We start from the raw sequence: 21,111 nt of genomic DNA on the forward strand, positions 1-21,111 counted from the left end.
ATATGCCTTTTTTTTTTGTCTTAAAAATGTTTTCAGCTTTGAAGATATCTTCTAAACTTTTTTTATGTGTGCAGATTGATTATAATATCATGAAGAATTTGGCCATTTAGAAGTTCATATTTGTATTTCAAATACCAAAAACATTGTTCCACATCAGTTTTTCCTCATCAAACTTTAAATTTACTCTTTGGCAATGTGAAGTGGAACTTTCAAATTTGGCTTGGCAAATTTTTTTTCTCTGAAGCACCATTCATGCACAAGGATGAGGGAATGGCAAATGCTTTCTAGTGGTTTTTATGAAATCAGTTACTTGACAGTTCAAAGTATTTTAAATTACTTTATAGAGCTGTGTTGTACTCCTCAAAAACACATAGGGTTTGGTAATTTGCCTGGTAATGACTTTTATTTCTCTAAAACTGAATTCTAGAAACAGTGATAGTAGTTAAAGCTTTCTTTCAAGCTTGCTTTTAAAAAGAAAATGTAGTCACATTTTATAACTGTTTATTTGCATTAAGGATGGGGAAATAAGATGATTTAGTCAAAGGAATATATCTATAATAGTACAAGAACTGAGTTTTATCTTATCCCTCTCCACTGTGAAAATAATTGGGTTTACAGATAGTATTTCCAGACCTTGGTTATTATGTTAATTTACTGGCTCCTTTCACTGAAAGGGATCAGATTTCTGGCTAACAAGCTCACTGTCTACCCTATCCACTGTTTCTCTGTTCCACATAGTAAATACTAAGCTCAAAATGAGGGGAGACCGTGTAGAGTATGAAATAGAAAGAGAAGCAGTTAGAAAGCTATCAAAATTTAGGTGAACAGAAAATAAATCTTTTAAATTAATTGAGTCTTTGCTTTTTGCCCTGGATGCTTTAGCTTTTTAATGAAAAATAGCATATGGATTCTGGTGTTTAATAACAATCCAGAGAGAATTAATGTTGGATTGATATAAATTATTTCTCCTTTAAAAGACATTAAATAAAGGAATATGTAGGATGATAATTTATGTTTTTTTTTAGATATTTTCCAGAGTAATAAAAAGCTTAAAAATAATCCTTTATAAACAAAAGTTTACTTATGTTTTTTTTTTTCAATTGGTGATTAATGCTACAGTATATTATGGCCTATTGCTGGAAATTACAAGTAAGTACTGGTGTTAGAGTACTGTGTGCTGTTTCACACAAAAAATAGAAAAATTGTTTACTTCTAGTTCTTTATAAATTTTACTACTGCTTATAAACTAGTTTATAAGTAGAAGTTATTAGAAATTGAGCTGTTTGGAAAGTTACACTTAGCATTTTTTAAAAATCTGATAAATGAATAAATAGAAATAAATTTGAATTTACTGATGTGATTATATTGTATGATTTTTCCAAAGCAGAGTAAAACAGGATGCAACAGCCACCTGTGTTTGTATTAGTAATTGAGAATGTACCTGTATTTATTATTTATTAAGGATTTTTATATTTTTTGAAAATAAATACATAATTGGTTTTTGCTATAGATATTTTTTTCATAGCTTTATTGAGGTAAAATTGAAGTACAATAAAATGAACATATTTGAAGTACGCTGTAGATATTTTAAAGGTGATGATACATTTTCATTGTAACAGAACAAAATAGTATGCAAAAGGTTGCCCATACTTTGGAAGGAGTTACGGGATTGTGTAAGTATAACTAAGTGGCAGGCCCATAGATGGCTGTTATTTCCCCAAATCCAAAACTTGAAATTTAACTGCTTTATATTGATGGGATCAGATTTACTAATTTACTACATTAGAGTTCTCCCCTCCCTCTTATAATATGGAATCTAATTGTATTGTAAGACATTTTCAGGTCTGCATCTGTAAAAATGCTCTTTCCTTTACCACGTTTGCTTTCATTTTATGAAGAGGGCTATTTTTTAAATGTGCTCTACATAAGCATATGATGGTATATTCTTTTTTTTCTAATTTGTTATATATAACAGCAGAATGCATTTCAATTTATATTACACATATGATGGTATATTCTTAATGAAATCCAATGCTAGGAACAGCCTTAAGAATAAAATAGATTTCTCAGATAATTCATTAGTTTATCTGAAATGCTTTATGTTCACAGGAGGAACAGGCAGCAAAATTGAAAGCGGAGAAGATCAGAATCGCCCTAGAGAAAATTAAGGAGGCACAAGTGAAAAAGGTGATATGCAGGCTTTTGCCTGATTTCTGATTTTATCAGTTGTATGGATTTATGAAGAACTGCCTTATTTACATCATTTTCCTCTAATGTATGGAGTGGTAGGGGGGGTATTTCTTCTAGTAATACATTTTTCACATGTAAATTTTTTGTGGGTAAGATGTATTATATAGGAATAACTTTCATTCTGAATTCTAAAAGAATAAAATGGAAAGGTCTCTTAATATTCTTCAATATTGTTATCTTAAAAGACTTTTTAAAAAATATTTTTTAGTTGTCAATGGACTTTATTTTGTTTATTTATATGCAGTGCTGAGAACTGAACGTAGTGCCTCATACATCCTAGGCAAAAACCCTACCACTGAGCCACAATCCTACCCCTTAAAAGACTTTTAATATTGATATTTAGTTTTTAGCTTATCTTTTGATAAATCCATTATTTCCATTTTAATTTACAAAGATATTAAGCAGACTACTAGTTGATATTACAATAAATCCTTTTCTAAAACACCATTATTTGGTCTTCATTTAATTTTATTTTTACCTATTACAGCTGGTGATTAGAGTCCACATGTCTGATGACAGTTCGAAAACAATGATGGTAGATGAGCGGCAGACAGTGAGACAAGTGCTGGATAACCTGATGGACAAATCCCACTGTGGTTATAGTTTAGACTGGTCTCTGGTAGAGACCATTTCTGAGTTACAAATGGGTTAGTAATATCATCGCTTTAATTGCTTTTTAATTTCTGTGCAATCACAATGGTTTTCATGGTGATAGAAGCATTTTAAGACATCTTTATATTTTTTTCTATAAACAGGCAGTTTACCTTTTATAATTTGGCTTTTTTTACATTACTTTTTTTTCTCAGCTATTTTGAGAGGTCTTTGAATACTAAGCAATTTGCAGTTTACTTCAGTTTTAAAATGGTTAAAAACAAAGTTTTTTTTTTTTTAAGATGACAAAATACATTTTCCTTCAAATAAAAACTGCATACATCAATGCATTTACTAAGACATATTTATTTTCATTTGTAATTAAATCTTACCACCATTTAACTTTCAGGGCAAACAAAACATGAACAGATTTCGAAGAATCAATATCTAGAACATGTTCTTTAACATATGTTCAATATATATAAACATTCTTTGATACCTAATTTGGAAGTTAGAAAATGTATTTATGTTTAAAATTAAGTACTATTCATGAACCAAAGAAGAAATCGTATTGGAAATTCTTTGAATGTAAAGAATTAAATACTGTTGGCAGCACTTGATATTAAATTTTATAGAATGCAGATAATGTGTTTATTTTTTAAGGATGGGATGGATAAAAGCTAAAGGCTAAAGAATGATGTACAAATCAGAATACCTAGATTCTAGTCCTAATTCTTACCTGTCAATTGTGACTTTGTTAAGTCACTTCACATCACTAGGCCATGTTTCCTTTTACAAAAAATGAGGGAAGACAGATATTTTATCTGTAAGGGACAAGGATGTAGTGTTTATTAAGATTCTATAATTTTTTGTTTTGTTTTTTAAAATATTTTTTAGTTGTTGATGTACCTTTATTTTTTATTTATTTATATGTGGCACTGAGGATTGAACCTGGTACCTCACACATGCAAGGCAAGTGCTCTGCCACTTAGCCACAACCCCAGCCCGAGATTCTGTAGTTCTCAATGTGAATTCTTCACAAGGTTTCATGTCTTGTAATTCTGGTGAATACTAACAAAATATTGATACTTTATTTTGGGTTAGAGAGAATATTTGAAGACCATGAAAACTTGGTTGAAAATCTTCTTAATTGGACAAGAGATAGCCAAAACAAGCTTATATTTATGGAGCGTATAGAAAAATATGCACTTTTCAAAAACCCACAGGTAAGACTGAATGAATAATTACAAAGGTCAGGGTTTTTTAAATATATGCCCTATTTAATTCTGATACTGCTAAGTTAATAGAGTTTAAAAGACTGGCAGCCACTTGATTAGAGCAAAGCAGCTGCAAAACCCTATGAGAGCATTCATTAGTACTCTTGAGGTGTAAAGTTAGCTGAGCTCACTTCAGGGCCCACTGTGAAGTTCCCAGTCCCACAGAGCCAGATGGGATACACCCTTGGTGAAACAGAAGTAGCTCTAGGGAGTTACCAGGCTTCCCTGTATTCCAGAGCTGTTTTGAACCCAGCAATTTCTTCAGTGAATTTTACATCTATCTTGTCAAAGGAAAAAAATAATCTATCTTAAGCCATTATCCAGTTGATACTTATTTGGACTTATTTTTAAATTTTTTTTTTTTAAAGCCCAGTGAGTGGTCTCTGATTTTAAATGGCTCCACACTCCAGTATATGTTATCTTGATTTACTTGGCATCTTTCCTCATTCCAAAATAAATAATGTTTCCCAATACCTAGACGGTTTGTGAAAATCAATAGACTAGGAAAAATACCTCCACCAAAAACAAAGTAGAAATGAGAAAAAACAGCAGCAGTGTTAAAGGAATTGAATAGTTACCCTTCAGGCTTAATCATGACATAGCTTCTTGATATTTTAGTGAAGGTTACATACATATTTGAGGGTGCCAGCAGATGTTGTCTGATAAAAATAATTATGCTAATGATTACAGTTCAGATTTTTGTTGAACCAAGCAAATGAAATATGGTCTCATAGGATTTGGGATTTCTTCTTAAAAATCTACAACAATCAAATTTTCTGCATCTGGATCTGTTAAACAGCATATTTTAAGGAAATTTGCTTTACTTGTACTTAATAATTTATAAACCTTTCAGGTACTTTGAATGTAGCTTTCATTAGTTATCCCAGAACATATTTGTCAGCTGTTGCATGTAATATCACCTCAGGACTTGGAGAAGGCAGTTTGGGGAATGATTCACAGCAAGTGTTCAGGCAGGAAGCTGGGGCTAAGCATTTTAGTGATGATACCCATATACATATGGGGAGTTTTTGAAGCATTCCTCTAACTGTGCACTGGCAAAAATAGATCTAGAGTTAGTTGCTATTTCTCTTGAACAAATCATATACTCATCTCTACCAAGGGAATAGTAGAATGAGTTTATCCTTTAATTTTCATTTTATTGTTTTTCCAGAATTATCTCCTAGGGAAAAAGGAAACAGCTGAAATGGCAGATAGAAACAAAGAAGTGCTGTTGGAGGTATGACTCCCTGCCCCCGTTTTTCCTACACATTATTAAATTAAAATATTAAGCACCTTTTGGAACCTAGTATATTGGTCCTCCATATTCATAGTTGAGAAACCTGTATTCTTTGATAGCATGAGGGAGAGAATTCATCTGTGTGAACGTTAGGTCATTAAAGAGAACCTTTTAAAAACGAGTAATATTCTAGTGGATTAAAAGGAGTAACAAATTTTTAGGGTTTGTCAAGTTCGGAGGACAAAGCTGATCAATGAAAGATGTGGTTGTGCTATTTTTACCTCCTTTTTTTAGAGAGAAATTTGAATATAACTAGCAGTTCACAGAATATGTCAAACCTTAGCCATAAGTAACTCAAACAAATTCTTAAATTATAACGATCATTTTTGGAAAATCTTACAGAGTAATAAATTTAAATCTACCCAAATTTTTGGCCCTTTGGCTTTTTCTGATTTTAAAGAACTAAAATCAAAGAAGTTAGTAAGTTGAAAACCTGAATAAACTCTTACCAACAAGGCAATTAGGAAAATGAAGATCAGCACTCAATTTTTCCTAGTGATACTAGCTACACTTAAGAAAAAAATTTTATAATTTCTAGTTTCTCTATACTTTGAGGAGAAATTAATTAGAATATCCTATGTTATTGTTTAATTAGGATTTTTTTTCTTTTACAAATACATGGTTGTTTTTAATATTAGATTTTTTTATTTAAGCATGGACAATGGAATTCAGAATTTTGAGTTTATTATTTTCAACCTAGTATTAAATATTTTATTATAAATAAATGCCCTCTTAGACCATATAAATTGGTACAGTTTTAAAATTTTTATTAATTATTCACTTGGCATGTTACTTTCTTTTTAACTTTATTATTCTTTAGCTTGAGAGCTAATCTGTTGTGATGTTAATTTGGAGAAGAAGTTTAATATTTATGTTAGCTTGACATTTTTATTAAACTTAGTGTAATTATGCTCTTTAGATTTCATTTAACTACTGTTATACAACTCAGTTGATATTTCAAGCTAGTTTCTCCTCAAAACGTTGGATAAAAGTTTGTTAAAAAAAATCAGTATTTTATTTATGACTGATTTTTTTTACTTATTAAATATTTAGGGATTTCTTTAGTTGTTCAAAAATAATTCATACTGTATTTAGAGAATTTTCTAATTCTAATTCAGGTAAAATCAGCAGCATGATTTTAATACAGAACCATCTTGGCTTAATTACAGTGTCATGCATCTCACTGGAGTAGACACATCTTTTTTCCTTGATAAGTCAAGGATCATAAGTCTTTCCAAATCATCTTCTTATTTTAGGAATGTTTTTGTGGAAGTTCTGTAACTGTACCGGAAATTGAAGGAGTGCTTTGGTTGAAAGATGATGGCAAGAAGTCCTGGAAAAAACGTTATTTTCTGTTGAGAGCATCTGGTATCTACTATGTCCCTAAAGGAAAAGCAAAGGTGTGTGCTTTTTGTAGACTTGTTCCCCTCATTATGCTGATCACTCTTAATCTGTGCTGTGTAGGAAACACAGATCGATTTATTAATCTAAAGAGGAGGAAACCTGAGAATTTTCACTTCTTTGATTATTAATTTGGCACATCTTAATTTTCTTACCAAATTTGAAATCATAGTTTTGTTTATTATTTGTGGAACTCCTGCTGGAGTAGTTTTGTTGGGGGGGAGAATAATTTTATGGAATTACAACCATTTCAATCTTAAGTAGTGGGCTTTTTGCTATTAGTACCGTTGGTATAGCTTTTGTCTTCTGTGCTCATTGGGGTTTAGGACTGTTTTAAGCACTTTACGGTATCATCTAGTTTTAAACCAATCTTATGAGTATATTGTGACCCTTATTTAACTGATAAGAAAACCCCCAGTTGAGAATTTCTGTGTTTGAGATATGCATTATAGGCACTGAACTACTTGATCCAGAAAGCTCTCTTGTATTATATTGATTGTAATATACCATGCTTTATTTAAATTATCTTTAAAATGTCAATAACTCAGTGTTCATTATGAATGGCAAGACAATAAGCAAAAATGGCCTGCCTTTTTGGTTACATTGCCAATCAAAGAACCATTTATAGAGCGTCTCATTCTCTTGTCTTCTATAAAGTAGCTGTAATTTCTATTTAATGTCTTAATTCTCAACTAAAAACTGTTACGAGATGTGATATATGCTTGCATCCACATTGTTGTCAATTTAATCTTTTGGGTATTTTTATCTAGGTCTCTCGGGATCTGATGTGTTTTCTCCAGCTGGATCATGTCAATGTTTATTATGGCCAGGATTATCGGAACAAATACAAAGCACCTACAGACTATTGTCTGGTGCTAAAGGTAAGTATGTTCTCTTTATAGGAATTTTAATTGATTAGACAGGTTTATTGGGCATTTTAGAATACTTTGAATCTCTATTAAGTAAACCATTTTTGCTCTGTTCAGTAGGTTTAATACATCATTATAGTAATTTTAATTGATGTTAGACACAGATTAAGGGCCATTGTAGAATAATTTGGATCTCCATCAAGTATACTATTTTTGCTTTACTCTTATAGGCTTAAAAAGGAATGGTAAGGCTGGGGATGTAGCTCAGTGGTAGAATACTTGCTGGCATGTATAGTCCTTAGGTTCCATCCCCTGCACTGCAAATTAAAAAAGGAATGGAGAAGGGTGGTAAGGGAAAAAAGAATGTTATGCTATAGCTGATCCTTAGCCAATTAACTCTTACTGTATTAGTGGAAATGGGAGTAGATGCTAATTTTATAATAAACTTTGAGCCGTAACACATAAAATATATTTGATTATAAATACTGGACTTATTTTTTTAGACATTTTAGCCAAATGTGGGACCTGTTTTGTGTTTTAATTAGTTTTCCTGTACTTAACTCAGAAGAACATCAGAGGGCACTGTGGCCAAGTTCAAAATCTATTGACTATCTGGTCTAGAAATAATTTTTGGGTTTTTTCCCCCCAAACTAAAGCCATAATAGCCTGTGCTATCCACACTATTTGGGGGAGTTTTTTACTCCTTTAATTGGGCTTTTGAGCTTCTTACACTGATTGTGTCTGTACTTTTGAGAAGAACAGACATTTTTAGTCTTTTTCATGATCTAGAACATTGATAAAGGTACCACACAAAAACTCAGGGAACTCTGAGAATAATTAAGTTCTAATTGGCTCCATCTTAGCAACCCTTTATTAACTTCTTAGGTCTACATGCTTACATCACACTTGATTTCTCGTTTCTCTTGGAATTGTCCATTTGGTTTTAAGAGTAGTATTTATAAGAATTTTAAGTTAGAGTTTTGATTGCTTTGATAAAATTACTTATGTTGTAATGGCAACCTTTTATTAAGTAATATTTTTCTCAGAGAACACCACTGTATCATCCAGGTTACTTTCAGGAGCAAACAAATTTTTTTCTTTTGGTTGTTATTTTGTTTTTCAGTACTGAAATTAGAACCCAGAGCCTTGCTTGTGCTTGCTATCCAAGTGCTGTGCCACTGAGTGATATTCCCAGTCCTTTCTTAAGTTTTATTTTGAGATGGAGTCTCACTAAATTTCCCAGGCTAGCCTCGAACTTGAAAACCTGCCTTAGCGTCCCAAGTAGTGGGGTTATAGGCACTACCATCTCACCTGGCTAGGAGCAAATAATTCTTGAAAATTCAGTACAAAGTAAATTCATTCAGCAGTTTTCCAAATGAGGTGCAAGGTCCCCTGGGAGTCCCTAAGACCATAATATTAACGTTATGTTTATAATAATACTAGGATGTTATTTGCCTCTCACAAATGTATAGTAGGATATTTTGAGAGGTTATATAACATACAACAGTATTTTTGCTTTCTTGGCTACTGTAATGTGTATTTATATAATCTTAATTTTTTTTTCTCAGTTTTAATTGCTAATAAGGTAAATATTGAAGGGTGGAAAAACTCTACTTCCATTTTCTTAATAAGTTAAGCACGATAACAAGTTTTATGTGGCACAGAAGCTCTCATATAGCAGTCAAGACCCAAAGAAGCAGTTAGAATTAGTTGCTTATATGCTGGATTGGACAAAGAAAAGTAAATTGTGAAAAGCAACTAAATTATATAAGGAAGTTTAAAAGAGAAGAGCTGTTTTAACAAGGTCTGTATAAAATCCTCTCAGTTTTGACTTCTCATGCTTGAAGATATTTTTTCTCTGTAGCATAGGGAGGGTGTCTTTTGCACTGGAATTCCATCTTCTGTTTATAAAAAGCAGCATGAAGCTCAAAGTGATCTTTTTGTATCTGCTGTTTTCCATGTTAACTTAAATGGTATGTCAGAGTGGTATATTTTTGCCTTCTTCATTCAGTAAACAACCCATATACAAAGGTATTCAGGGTGTCTCAAAATGTGAATATAATAAGCTGTGTTTCAGTGGTTTACACCTGTTAAAAAGAACCCAGTTTTTTCCATCTTTCCCTGATCTGTCTTCTGCATGTCATCTTAATTGCCAGGCTGGCTCACTTCAGGGTATCAAGATGACTGCTGCCGTTCTAGGCATCAGATGTAGGCCCAGCAAAATCTAGCTAAAGAGGATCTTTTTCTCCCTTTACTCATCTTTTAAAAGGAAGTCATTATTTCCCAGAAACTAGCCAAGAGCCCTACCTTTGTAGATTTTTGAACAAAAGCACATCTCCCATTCTTAAACCAGTCACTGACTAGGGAAACAAAACCATTGGGGTGATTGATCCCTTATTGTTTAGAATTCATACCCTGTGGGACACTGGTGAGGGGTGGGGCTCTGCCAGGTAAGAAGTAGAGAAGAGATAGCTAAAGGGAAGGCAATTGACAATGTCTCATGAGTAAAATTAATTATGACCAGTAACTTGAACAAGTTGAACACCCCTAATCTGAAAATCCAAGACCTGAAATGCACGGAAACCCAAAACCTTTTAAGTGCCAACATAACATTCAGAAAGTTTCAGATTTTGGAAGGGCTTGGGATAAAACTCAGAGGTCGGGCATTCACAAGGCCATGGGTTGACTCCTTCCTGACATTCCCCCAAAATCAAGTTTCAGATTTTAGAACATTTCAGATTTTTGGATTAAGGATGTTCAAGCCGTAAAGTCTCTGGATATACTCCAGAATTTTCAAAACTTTGAAATCTGAAGCATTTCTGGCCTTAGGCATTTTGCATACTGGATACTCAACCTGAATTACAATCCTTTTACAGCTCATAAAATTCTTTGTCTATTTTTGTGCTAAGGGTTTTTCTTATATTTATTTTTATAACAATGATTTGAATGTTCCAGATTGACATTGAGTAGTTTAAGCTAAATTTATATTTTCTCTTTACATATAAAAATATTTAGTGTGTTGAAATGGAAGAGCACGGTGGAAATAACATTAAAAGTAATTACCACCACTTTATTGTAGACCTCTAAATTGATAAACCTGTGATAGAAGCTCCATACACTCAATCACAAGTCTATTCTGAGTCCCCATGTTGTAAATACAGAAACTGAGGTTTAGAGAGATCCATTTGCCCACGGCCACACAATTATTAGGATTTAAAAACCTCTTGTTGTTGCTGTTGTTTTCTTTGTAAAGTCTATACTAATTTTGCCTATGTAAATACTTTTATTCTTGAGTATATAAGTTCTAACAAATGAAAAATGTTATAGCACAGGGTCTACACAAATGCAAATTTATTCAGACTGTATGACTTGAGTCTCAGTGCTCCAATGAAAGGCTCCTAGGATATGAGAAATCCACACACACTAGTAAAGGCTATAAAACACATTTTGGTAATTTTTTAAAAAAAAATAATGGTAGAAAACACTTATTCATGAAATTTGACAATGTAGAAACAAATAGGACACATGTTGATGTATCTGAAAGATACACATTTGCTGGGACACGAGTATGCATGTATAATTAAATAAGTTTCCTAAAGGAAATCTGTTTTTTAAAAATTACATACCAGTTATTATCTGGCTCACCGTAGCCACATCTAAAATTTCATCCCTAAAGAAATAAAGTAGGGCTGGGGCTTTGGCTCAGTGATAGAGTGCTTATATAACACATGTGAGGCACTGTGTTTGATCCTCAGCACCACATAAAAAATAAATAAATAAAGGGCTGGGGCTGGGGCTCAGCGGTAGAGTGCTTGCCTAGCATGTGTGAGGCACCGGGTTTGATCCTCAGCACCACATAAATAAAGATATAAAATAAATAAATAAAGTCATTGTGTTCATTTACAAGGAAAGGGGGAAAGAAAAGAACAAAAGAAATAAAGCAGCCAAGTACAGTGGCACACACCTATAATCTCAGTGGCTTGGGAGACTGAGGCAGGAGGATCGTGAGTTCAAAAGCCAGCCTGAGCAATGGCAAGGCACTAAGCAACTCACTGAGACCCTATCTCTAAATAAAGTACAAAAATAGGGCTGGGGATGTGGCTCCATGGTTGAGTGCTCCTGAGTTCAAGCCCTGATACCAAAAAACAAAAAGAAAGAAAGAAGGCAAAGTAATTTATTTCAGTATGGTAGAAAGGAAAGAGTAGTTTCTCATTTAGAGGTGAAATGTGAGCGTGAATTCCTCAAATACTGTTAGAAATAAAGAAGCTATCTATAGTATGGAAATGATAGGGTAAAGTGTTATATAATTTCCCACCTCTTTTTGGTACCCGGGGGTGCTTAGCCACTGATCCACATCCAGCTATTTTTATTTTTTATCTTGAGACAGGGTCTTGCTAAGTTGCTGAGGCTGGCTTCCCACTTTGATTCTCTTGCCTCAGTCTCCTGAGTTGCTGGGATTACAGGCATATGCCATGATTCCCAGCATAGTCTTATTTTTTTTAACGTATATGCCAGTTGAATGGATTTTCAAGACTGTATGTATGAGTTCCAAAGTAATAGGAGTATACATTGTCATTTTTCTTTGGTTCTTGGACTGTAGTGTTAAATACCACTTTTAGTTAGAGTTGTAGGAATTATCCATCAACATTTTTATATGAACAGAGAATATAATCTTATAGTATAATAGTAATTCAGAATTTATTTGTTAAATGTTTTATTTTCAAAAGTTTTTGTTTCATCAGTGAATGAAAACTTTACAAATGAACACCATTTTTTAGAAAATGAAATGATGACCTTTCTTTGTTACTGCTATTCAGCTGGAAGCGATTTCTTTGGGGTCTTTAAGAATCTAAATATTGACTTTTGGGTTTTAGCAATGATTTTCTCCTCTATATTTGCTCTTAGCTTTTGTTTGAATTTAAAAGTGGCAGAATAATATTGTAGGGGAATAGGAATTGGAAGGCTTTACCCCTAATAATGCAATAGTGTGACAAATAGAGCCTGGGCACTAGAATGAGATGGATTGGGTTCAAATTCCACTTCTTTCACCTTGGAAGCAACTTTAAGTGCTATCCTTAACCCTCTGTGCCTTATCTTTCTTCTGGGAACATGATATAATGTTATTAAGATAGTTTTCCTAAGGATTGAATGAGCTTATTAAACTATGTGAAGTATTTCACATAATTTCTGATACATAGTAAGTGCACAATAGATACCACATTTAATAAAAACAAGAATATATTAGTGGAACAGGCAAGCTCTTGAGGTATTACTGGAGAGAGTGGATAACTAAGGACAGCTATGAATGCCTTTTTATGTGGGAAGGTGACGTTTTGAGATTCTAAAATGAATTTTAAACTAGCAGGTAATCTGATGCTTTACTTAGAAATAAATAGTTAAATAATTATACCATACTACTCTTCAGGATATTCATAAATTCCCAGGTTAGAGATAAGGTGAGAAGGGTAGAGATTAATTTCTCTTCGATTTTACCTAATGTTAATTTTTTAAAAAGGAAACTCTTTATATAGAGAATGAATGGAATCACATAGTTGAGTGAATACCATGCAACCCATGGATATTCATAGTTGTAAATCACCACAGAAGGGGAATGAAGGTAAATGCTGAGAGCCAGCCTGTAGTAGCTGGTTCAGTTCTCTGAATCACACTTGATAGGCAGCACCTACAAGAAGCAGAATAGTCTCTTGTAGCCCTACTGCTTGGCAACACTAAGAAAAATGTTTTTCATTCAACTTATTTTCTATTCTGCACATGCTATGATTCTTAGTGTCAAGGACCTTTCTATTTTGCTCATCACTGTATCTAAAAAAAATGTAGTTGTCATCTGGCAAATAGTTACTGCTTAATAAATATTTTTTGAATGATTAAATTAAGTAAAATTCCCCTTCCTCCTTTTATAGAAAAATAGCTACTTCTCTATCTCTTCTTCTTTGCTCTTTCAAGATTGCTATGGCAGTTTATTAGAATATGATTTAGTGTGGAAAAGGAACTTTTCCAAGAAGGGACCTACAAAGTCAGGGAAGAAAATAATAGATATTGTTTTATTACCTTTAGTATTATTTAGGGTTTATTATTTAAAACTTTGATGTAGTCTTCAACAAAGTTGGTTGGGTAGTAAATGCTAATGATAGGAGCTGAGTTCTACAAAGCATTTACATAGAGTAAGTGGATTTTGCATTGATTTCTCACACTGTCGATCACATTGATTAATCTTTAACAATGCAGATTTATAAGTTGTATTGGTGACCATCTATTCCGGTAGTGTGAGAACATACTCAAATTGCTTATTTTATCATTGGTTTCCACATCAAATAAATGTGGTTGGGGAGTTTTGGAAAAACTAAATAAATAGTTTTAAACTTCCTTAGGTAACATATAGCCTTTCCCGCGCCCTCCCTCCCCCCAGAATGTCTAAAAACAGCAGTAGTAATCATACATTAAATCCACCCCCAGTGTGATTTAGGGCTTTTCTTCCTAAGAAACTAGTGGTAGAGGCGCAGTGGAGTTAAAATAGTTAATGTCAGTTAATGACATGTGCATGCTATAGCCAAGGTCAAGTCATTCATGTCCCCCATCCATGCCTCAACTGACAAGTAGAAAGGGTTGTGGAAACTGATGATGCCACTGAGAAGCTGTTCATTCTGCTGGAGGGGCACACTGCATTCCTGCAGTCTTGTAGAGGGAGGAGTCTACAAAGCAGTGCTCTTTTATCTCCACCTCAGCCACAGGTATGGTCAAGTGTTATGCTGTATGCATTATGTATCAGGTCCACATATTCACCTCCAGAGAAGCATTGGAAGCTGGAAGCCTTTTTAAAGATCTCTCCTTTGGATTCTTCTGAAGCCATGATATCAGTGTGTTCAAAGTGAAATCAAACATTCTCTTCCCTCTTCTTAGTCTTAAGATCAAGAATCCTGTTCACTTAATCTTGATGGTTTACCTCCATGGACTTTGTTTCTTTGAAATGTAGAAAAAAATAATTGGAAATTTCCTATGATGTGAAGGTTTACTTTAACTTGGGCATCTTGATCTAAATTTTCACACAAGTTTCAGCTTGTAACAATACATAAGGGCTATTTATTTGTCCCTGTGGCCACATGAGAAGTATATTCTCATGGCCTATAATAGGATAAGTTTTAGCTTTGCTAGATTTTGGTTTCCTTCAGTTCTTTTCTTTTTTAGTTGTAGATGGACACAATATCTTTATTTATTTATTTTTATGTAGTGTTGAGGATCGAATCCAGTGCCTCATACATGCAAGGCATGTGCTCTACCACTGAGTTACAATCCCAGCCTGGTTTTCTTGAGTTCTGTAAAAGACTTTGTTGTATTTTTTTCCTTCAATCTTGCAGCACCCACAAATCCAGAAGAAATCTCAGTACATCAAATACCTTTGTTGTGATGATGTGAGGACTCTACACCAGTGGGTCAACGGGATCCGCATTGCAAAGGTATATTTCCTTTTGGTTTGATGATGGAATAATGAAGCATTTCATGATGTGCTTTTTATTGTCATGACAGTTATTCTGATTGTTTCATGTTGATTTTGCCAGCATCTAGTTTCCTCAGGTCTAAAGTTTGATGCTTTAAGTGTTGCCTTTTAACTTGGTTATTGGGATGAACTTTTAGCAGTTGACATCCATGAAATAGTACTGCTGATGGTAAAAGCTTAGGTAGCATCAAAGTGACTTGTTTTGGCTTTGGAGAACATATTATACGATTCTTATGCAAGCAGAGTTTAGCAAACTGAATTAAGTAATGATCATTTACTATCCAGATATGGAGCACATTTCTGAATAGTGCTGAGGATCTGACCCTAGATCAAGAACTTGGGAACATTCATGATAAAGGAAACTGGGAATAAAAAGAACTTAATATCATAAAGTCTACAGCAAGCCTAAAACCAACATCATAGTCAGTGGGGAAAACTGAAAGCATTTTCTTTAAAATCCAGAACAAGACAAGGGTGTTCATTCTCACCACTCCTATTCAATATAATACTAGAAATTTAGCCAGTGCAAGTGGGCAAGAAAAGGAAATAAAAGGGATAAGAATAAGAAAGCAAGAAGTCCAATTACCACTGTTTGCAAATTATATCATCCTACACTTGGAAGATCCAGAAAGCTCCACCAGAAGACTGCTAAAGCTAATAAACATATTTAGCAAAGTAGCAGGTTATAAAATCAACATAAACCAAAAATGAACTTGCTAAAAAGAAATCAGGAAAACAGTCCCATTTACATTAGCCTAAAAAAAGATGAAATACCTAGGAATAAATCTAACCAATCAGGTGAAATACCTCTACCTACTATAGAATATTGAAGAAATAAATTGAAAAAGACACAAGAAGATGGAAATGCTTCCCATATTCATGGATAGGCAGAATTAATATTGCTTAAATGACCATTTTACCAAAAACAATATTCAGATTCCATGCAATCCCCATTAAATACCACTGACATTCTTCACAGAACTAGAAAAGACAGTCCTAAAAGTCATTTGGAAAAACAAATGACCAAGGAATAGCCAAAAACAATTCTAAGCCAAAAAAGCAATGCTATAAGCATCACAATACCTGTCTTCAAATTATACTACAAATTATAACAAAAACTGCATGGTATTGGATAAAAACAGACACATAAACCAGTGGAACAGAATAGAAGACACAAAGACAAACCCATACAGATATAGTAAAAAACATATATTGGAGGGTGTGGAAGGTGCATGTAGGCAGGAAAGATGGTAGAATGAGATGGGCATCGTTACCCTAGGTACATGTATGACTGCATATATGGTGTGATGCTACATTGTGTAAAACCACTGAAATGAAAAGTTGTGCTGTATCTGTGTACAATGAATCAAAATGCATTCTGCTGTCATATATACCTAATTAAATAAATTTTAAAAGAACATACTTTGGAGAAAAGACTGCCTTTTAAACAGTGGTGCTGGGAAAACTGGATATCCATATGTAGAAAGAGGATACTAGATCCTTATCTTCATTTTGCACAAAAATCAAACAAATGGATCAGAGACCTAGAAATTAAACCAGAAACTATGACCTCTAAAGCTCGTTAGAATAATAATGAGTTAATTAATGGCATCAAATTAAAAAGCTTTTGTGAAGAGAGAATGGGAGAAAACCTTTGCTAGCTACTCTTCTGACAATATCAAAAATATATAAAGAACTCAAAAAACTTAACCTTCAAACCAAATAATCCAATTAATAAATGGGCAGTTGAACTAAACAGACATTTCTCAAAAGAAGAAATACAAATGACCAACAAATATATGAAAAAAAATTCAATACTGGGGAATAATACTGTCCCAATTATATTGTTATATTGTGTGCACACATGCATACTAATAATGAATCTCACTATTATGTACAATTATGCACCAATAAATGTGGAATAAAATAATTGGGGGTGAAAAAATATTTATATCTATAGTAAACATAACCTGTATCCACTGTTGATATCTTGCTGGCCTTCTACAAATGAGAAAAAATAAGAATAAGTTATTATTTGCTAATATTAAGACAATGGAAGCTGGATGTGGTAGCACACACCTGTAATCCCAGCATCTCGGGAGGCTGAGACAGGAGGATCCCAAGTTCAAAGCCAGCCTCAGCAAAATCGAGGTGCTAAGCAATTAAGTGAGACCCTGTCTCTAAATAAAATACAAAATAGGGCTGAGGATGAGGCTCAATAGTCAAGTTCCCCTGAGTTCAATCTCTGGTACTCAAAAAAAAAAAGAAAAAGACTATGGAGTATTTTATATATTAAAACAAACTATGAATCAATAAAATGTGCTTCCCTTTCCTCCCTCATCCTGTTATTCCTTGCCTCATAAAATTCAGATGTCATAATTTACTGTCTTCTGTTTAGTATGGGAAGCAGCTCTACATGAACTATCAAGAAGCTTTGAAGAGGACTGAATCAGCTTATGATTGGACTTCCTTATCCAGTTCCAGCATTAAATCAGGATCCAGTTCTTCTAGCATCCCAGGTAGTTCAGAATGCCTGAAGGCACTATCTTTACTACTAGTATGAAGTCTTTATATTGAAACTGATAGTAGACCTGGTAACTTGAACTTTATTCTTAAAAACCAGAGCCACTCCTAATTTCCAAATTATAATCCATAGAGACTTTTTTTTTTTAATGTACAGGGGGCAATATCACAGACTAGTTCACAAATGTATTTGAAATGGACAGTCAGTATATAGATTTCTAAAGCCAAGAGTTTTATTATTTATGTTTATGAAAGTTTATTCAAAACTTACATGCTACTGAAATGTATGCAATAAAGTTGCTTTGAGGAGTCTTTACTCAGAATTCATGAGGAAGCTGTCTTCCTTCCACACAAGTTTTCTTCCATTTCAGTGGAATGGAAACACCTGGAGCTAGTTCTGAATTATAGTTAAGGAAACCATTTAAGTCATCAAACTTACCAGGACTTTCATAGGACATCAGTGATCCTCAAAGGGGGCTTTCAGACTCCCACATTCTTGAAGCAAGTATGCTGTGTTCCATCTTAAGATAATGCTACTGCACTTTCAGATGTTCCCAGAATGATGTTCATGTCACCTAAAGGCAGATTTTTTCATTGTTCATTGATTTTAAAACTGTATGACTTGATTTCATCTTTAAATAACTAAAAACAAATTTAGAATGTGTTTTTACACAGGTTGTTGTGTCTATGTATGTATGTATGTACATATCCTACATAGACAGAACTAGGATAAGTACATACATAGTGTCTACTGAGAGAACCTAGAAGCAGTGGAGACCTCAGTAATAAAGAGAATACCCAAAACCTAGACCTTGTTTTCAAATACCATCACTGAGAAAAAATGGAACCAGGGCTTTTGGACAAACAGTCAATCCTAGGGTTATATCAGAGCATATACAAGGTGAAGCTAGAGCATCTTGTAAGGCCTGAAAGTAAAAAGTACTCAAACATGATGAGAGTATGTCAGAGAGGCTCAGGAGCCAACCTGAAACTCCAGTAGCCAAAGCTGAAACAATTTGAACAGTATAATATGCAATGTAGTATAGGATATAACCCAAATTACAGAACAAATAAATATTCATGAGTCCATACTAATATAAATAATTTATTGAATAAATAAACAAGGAAGAACAGGCTAGAGGGAGCCTTGCATTCAGGGATGATAAATAAGGCTAAACAAGTGTATTTTTTAAATCATACTGCTTATAATTGTACCTTATGGATAGCATCTTATTTTATTTTTCACTTTTTATTGGTGGGTAGCATTTTCTGGGGGTGGGGAGGGTACCAGGGATTGAACTCAGGGGACTACTGAGCCACATCCCAGCCCTATTTTATAGTTCTTATTTAGCAACATGGTCTAATTGATTTGCTTAGTGCCTCACTTTCACTGAGGGTAACTTCATCCAGAGGAGTTTGGGTTTTAGGGATTGAACCCAGGGGCATTTTGCCACTGAGTCACATTTTCAGCCCTTTAAATTTTTATTTTGAAAGAGGATCTTGCTGAGTTGCCTAGGGTCTTGCCCGGTTGTTGAGCCTGATTATTCAGCCCAGATATCAGTTAGAGACACACTGTTTTCACAGCCGGTTCCCACTAGGCTCTGTTCCTCACTCCCAGACCTGGAGGCCAGGCCCCAGCATGGCTGCTTCCCATTAGAACCAATACCTCTAGTATTGTTCATTACTAGCAAAAAGGAAGTGATTATCAAATATAGGTCGGAATTCATAGGTTGTAACTCCACGATGGCCTGAAAATGATGGAGTGTTTGGGAGTTACTTGTTTGGGAGTTGATTTCATGCAAGACAGAGTGTTAGGATAACCCGTAATGTTATATGACTCTTATTACCTGTCTCCCATGGTGGACTATTTAAAAAGCATTGAGATTTCCTATTAACCATAGGATAAGGAAAATTTTCTAATGGGAAATACTGTGTTTATAATGAATGAGTGAAATTTTTATTGTTCTACATAGCAGTTGACTTTGGATAAAAGATCTAAATGTAAATATTCATGCTTCAGAATACTGACTGGTTTAATTTTACTTCTTAAAACTATTTAAAACAGAGTCTCAGTCAAATCACTCTAATCAGTCTGATAGTGGAGTTTCTGATACTCAGCCAGCTGGACACGTTCGTTCCCAGAGCATAGTGAGCTCCATCTTCTCTGAAGCCTGGAAACGAGGTACTCAGTTGGAAGAATCCAGCAAGGTAACACATGAGTTTTAATTTACAAAAAAATATGGTATACTATGGGTTTAAATTATGATCTTAATTCATTTATTAGGAATCTTATTTGGCACTATTTCAGTCTTTTTTCTTAGATATCCAGTCTTCATTGTAAGGGGAGAAACCATTTCAGAAAACCTGTGATTTACTTTTCCTTGGAAATTGGGTCTAATAACCTAAAATCTGAAAACAAGGGAAAAAAATTTGGCAGTTTATTAATTCCTTTATTAGTGACTCAAAATTATAAGATAAAGCAATTTCCTCCTTTCTACCTTTAACCAATTGAATGGAGCAAGACCATGCAGTAAAGAGTAGATGCTTACAGTTATTTCTTTATTCATTATTTATTTTATCCAGGCTCATTTATCTTTCCTTTTCTTTTATGGCCTTTGGCATTTCTGTGGGCATTGATGAATTTTTTCAAATTGTGCTTTACATGGGAGACTAAATTCAAATCAATCAGTCTCCTTTTAAAATTTTGTATTCCTGAACTTTGCATGCTAGATGTTTCAGTGACACTGAAGAATGAGTATAATTATTGCAAGTCTCTAATACTTATAAAAATAGTGAGGTTCTTGAGCTCAGTTGAAAGACACTGTAGTCCTCCATCAAGTAGCCTCTGTAGACAAGGACATGTGTGGCTGGAGTTGCAGTTTCAGTATGAAGAATGTGCTCCAATTTTGAAGGACATGGCATCCGTGACTGGACTACTTCATTTTTACCCAGTAATCATTTTTATTTTTTATTGTTTGGGTCTGAGTCACTTACATAAGTACATTCACAAATAAGAATTAAACGAACATTTAAATTTATTCTTTATTAGAACAAATTTGTTCCTGAATTTGCATATGTTGTCCAGTGTGGTGGTGAAGCATTTTCCTTCAGAAATGCATATTTGAGAATTGGTTCTAATGACCTAAATTCTCAAAACACTTGACAGTTTAACTCCCTTATCAGACACTTTTAAGTAATCCTCTCCCCCTTCCCCCCTTAATAATTTGGATACTCTAAACACATACTAGGAAGCTGGTTTACATAATTAAGATGTCAGCAGAAAAATCCCTTGCCTTACCCAATAATTAGTGGTAAGATCCATGTGCATTTTAAGTTATAACTACCTAATTGTTTCATTTATGACCAAAGAAACCAGAGGTTCAAGTGCTC

The 21,111-nt window shown here is 33.8% G+C and overlaps 2 protein-coding genes across 4 annotated transcripts in view; one reads left to right on the forward strand and one right to left on the reverse strand.

Annotated features, from left to right (window-relative positions):
• The window catches only part of Raph1 (Ras association (RalGDS/AF-6) and pleckstrin homology domains 1), a 98,395-nt gene that overhangs the window by 69,583 nt on the left and 7,701 nt on the right, over positions 1 to 21,111 (forward strand). For all 3 annotated transcript variants that reach the window (XM_071618878.1, XM_027942006.2, XM_071618879.1), the window contains 9 exons: positions 2,110 to 2,187; positions 2,738 to 2,897; positions 3,946 to 4,067; positions 5,290 to 5,355; positions 6,672 to 6,815; positions 7,587 to 7,697; positions 15,059 to 15,157; positions 17,597 to 17,717; positions 19,787 to 19,929. In XM_071618878.1, the coding sequence (XP_071474979.1) occupies positions 2,110 to 2,187; positions 2,738 to 2,897; positions 3,946 to 4,067; positions 5,290 to 5,355; positions 6,672 to 6,815; positions 7,587 to 7,697; positions 15,059 to 15,157; positions 17,597 to 17,717; positions 19,787 to 19,929 (1,044 nt within the window). The remainder of the gene's footprint in view (positions 1 to 2,109; positions 2,188 to 2,737; positions 2,898 to 3,945; positions 4,068 to 5,289; positions 5,356 to 6,671; positions 6,816 to 7,586; positions 7,698 to 15,058; positions 15,158 to 17,596; positions 17,718 to 19,786; positions 19,930 to 21,111) is intronic.
• The window catches only part of Abi2 (abl interactor 2), a 139,182-nt gene continuing 136,299 nt past the window's right edge, over positions 18,229 to 21,111 (reverse strand). Inside the window, exon 11 of the mRNA XM_071618880.1 lies at positions 18,229 to 18,296. Coding sequence (XP_071474981.1) covers positions 18,244 to 18,296 — 53 coding nt within the window. The 3' untranslated portion in view covers positions 18,229 to 18,243. The remainder of the gene's footprint in view (positions 18,297 to 21,111) is intronic.

Source organism: Marmota flaviventris, chromosome 11 (assembly GCF_047511675.1).
Source record: "Marmota flaviventris isolate mMarFla1 chromosome 11, mMarFla1.hap1, whole genome shotgun sequence".
Classification (NCBI taxonomy): Eukaryota; Metazoa; Chordata; class Mammalia; order Rodentia; family Sciuridae; genus Marmota; species Marmota flaviventris.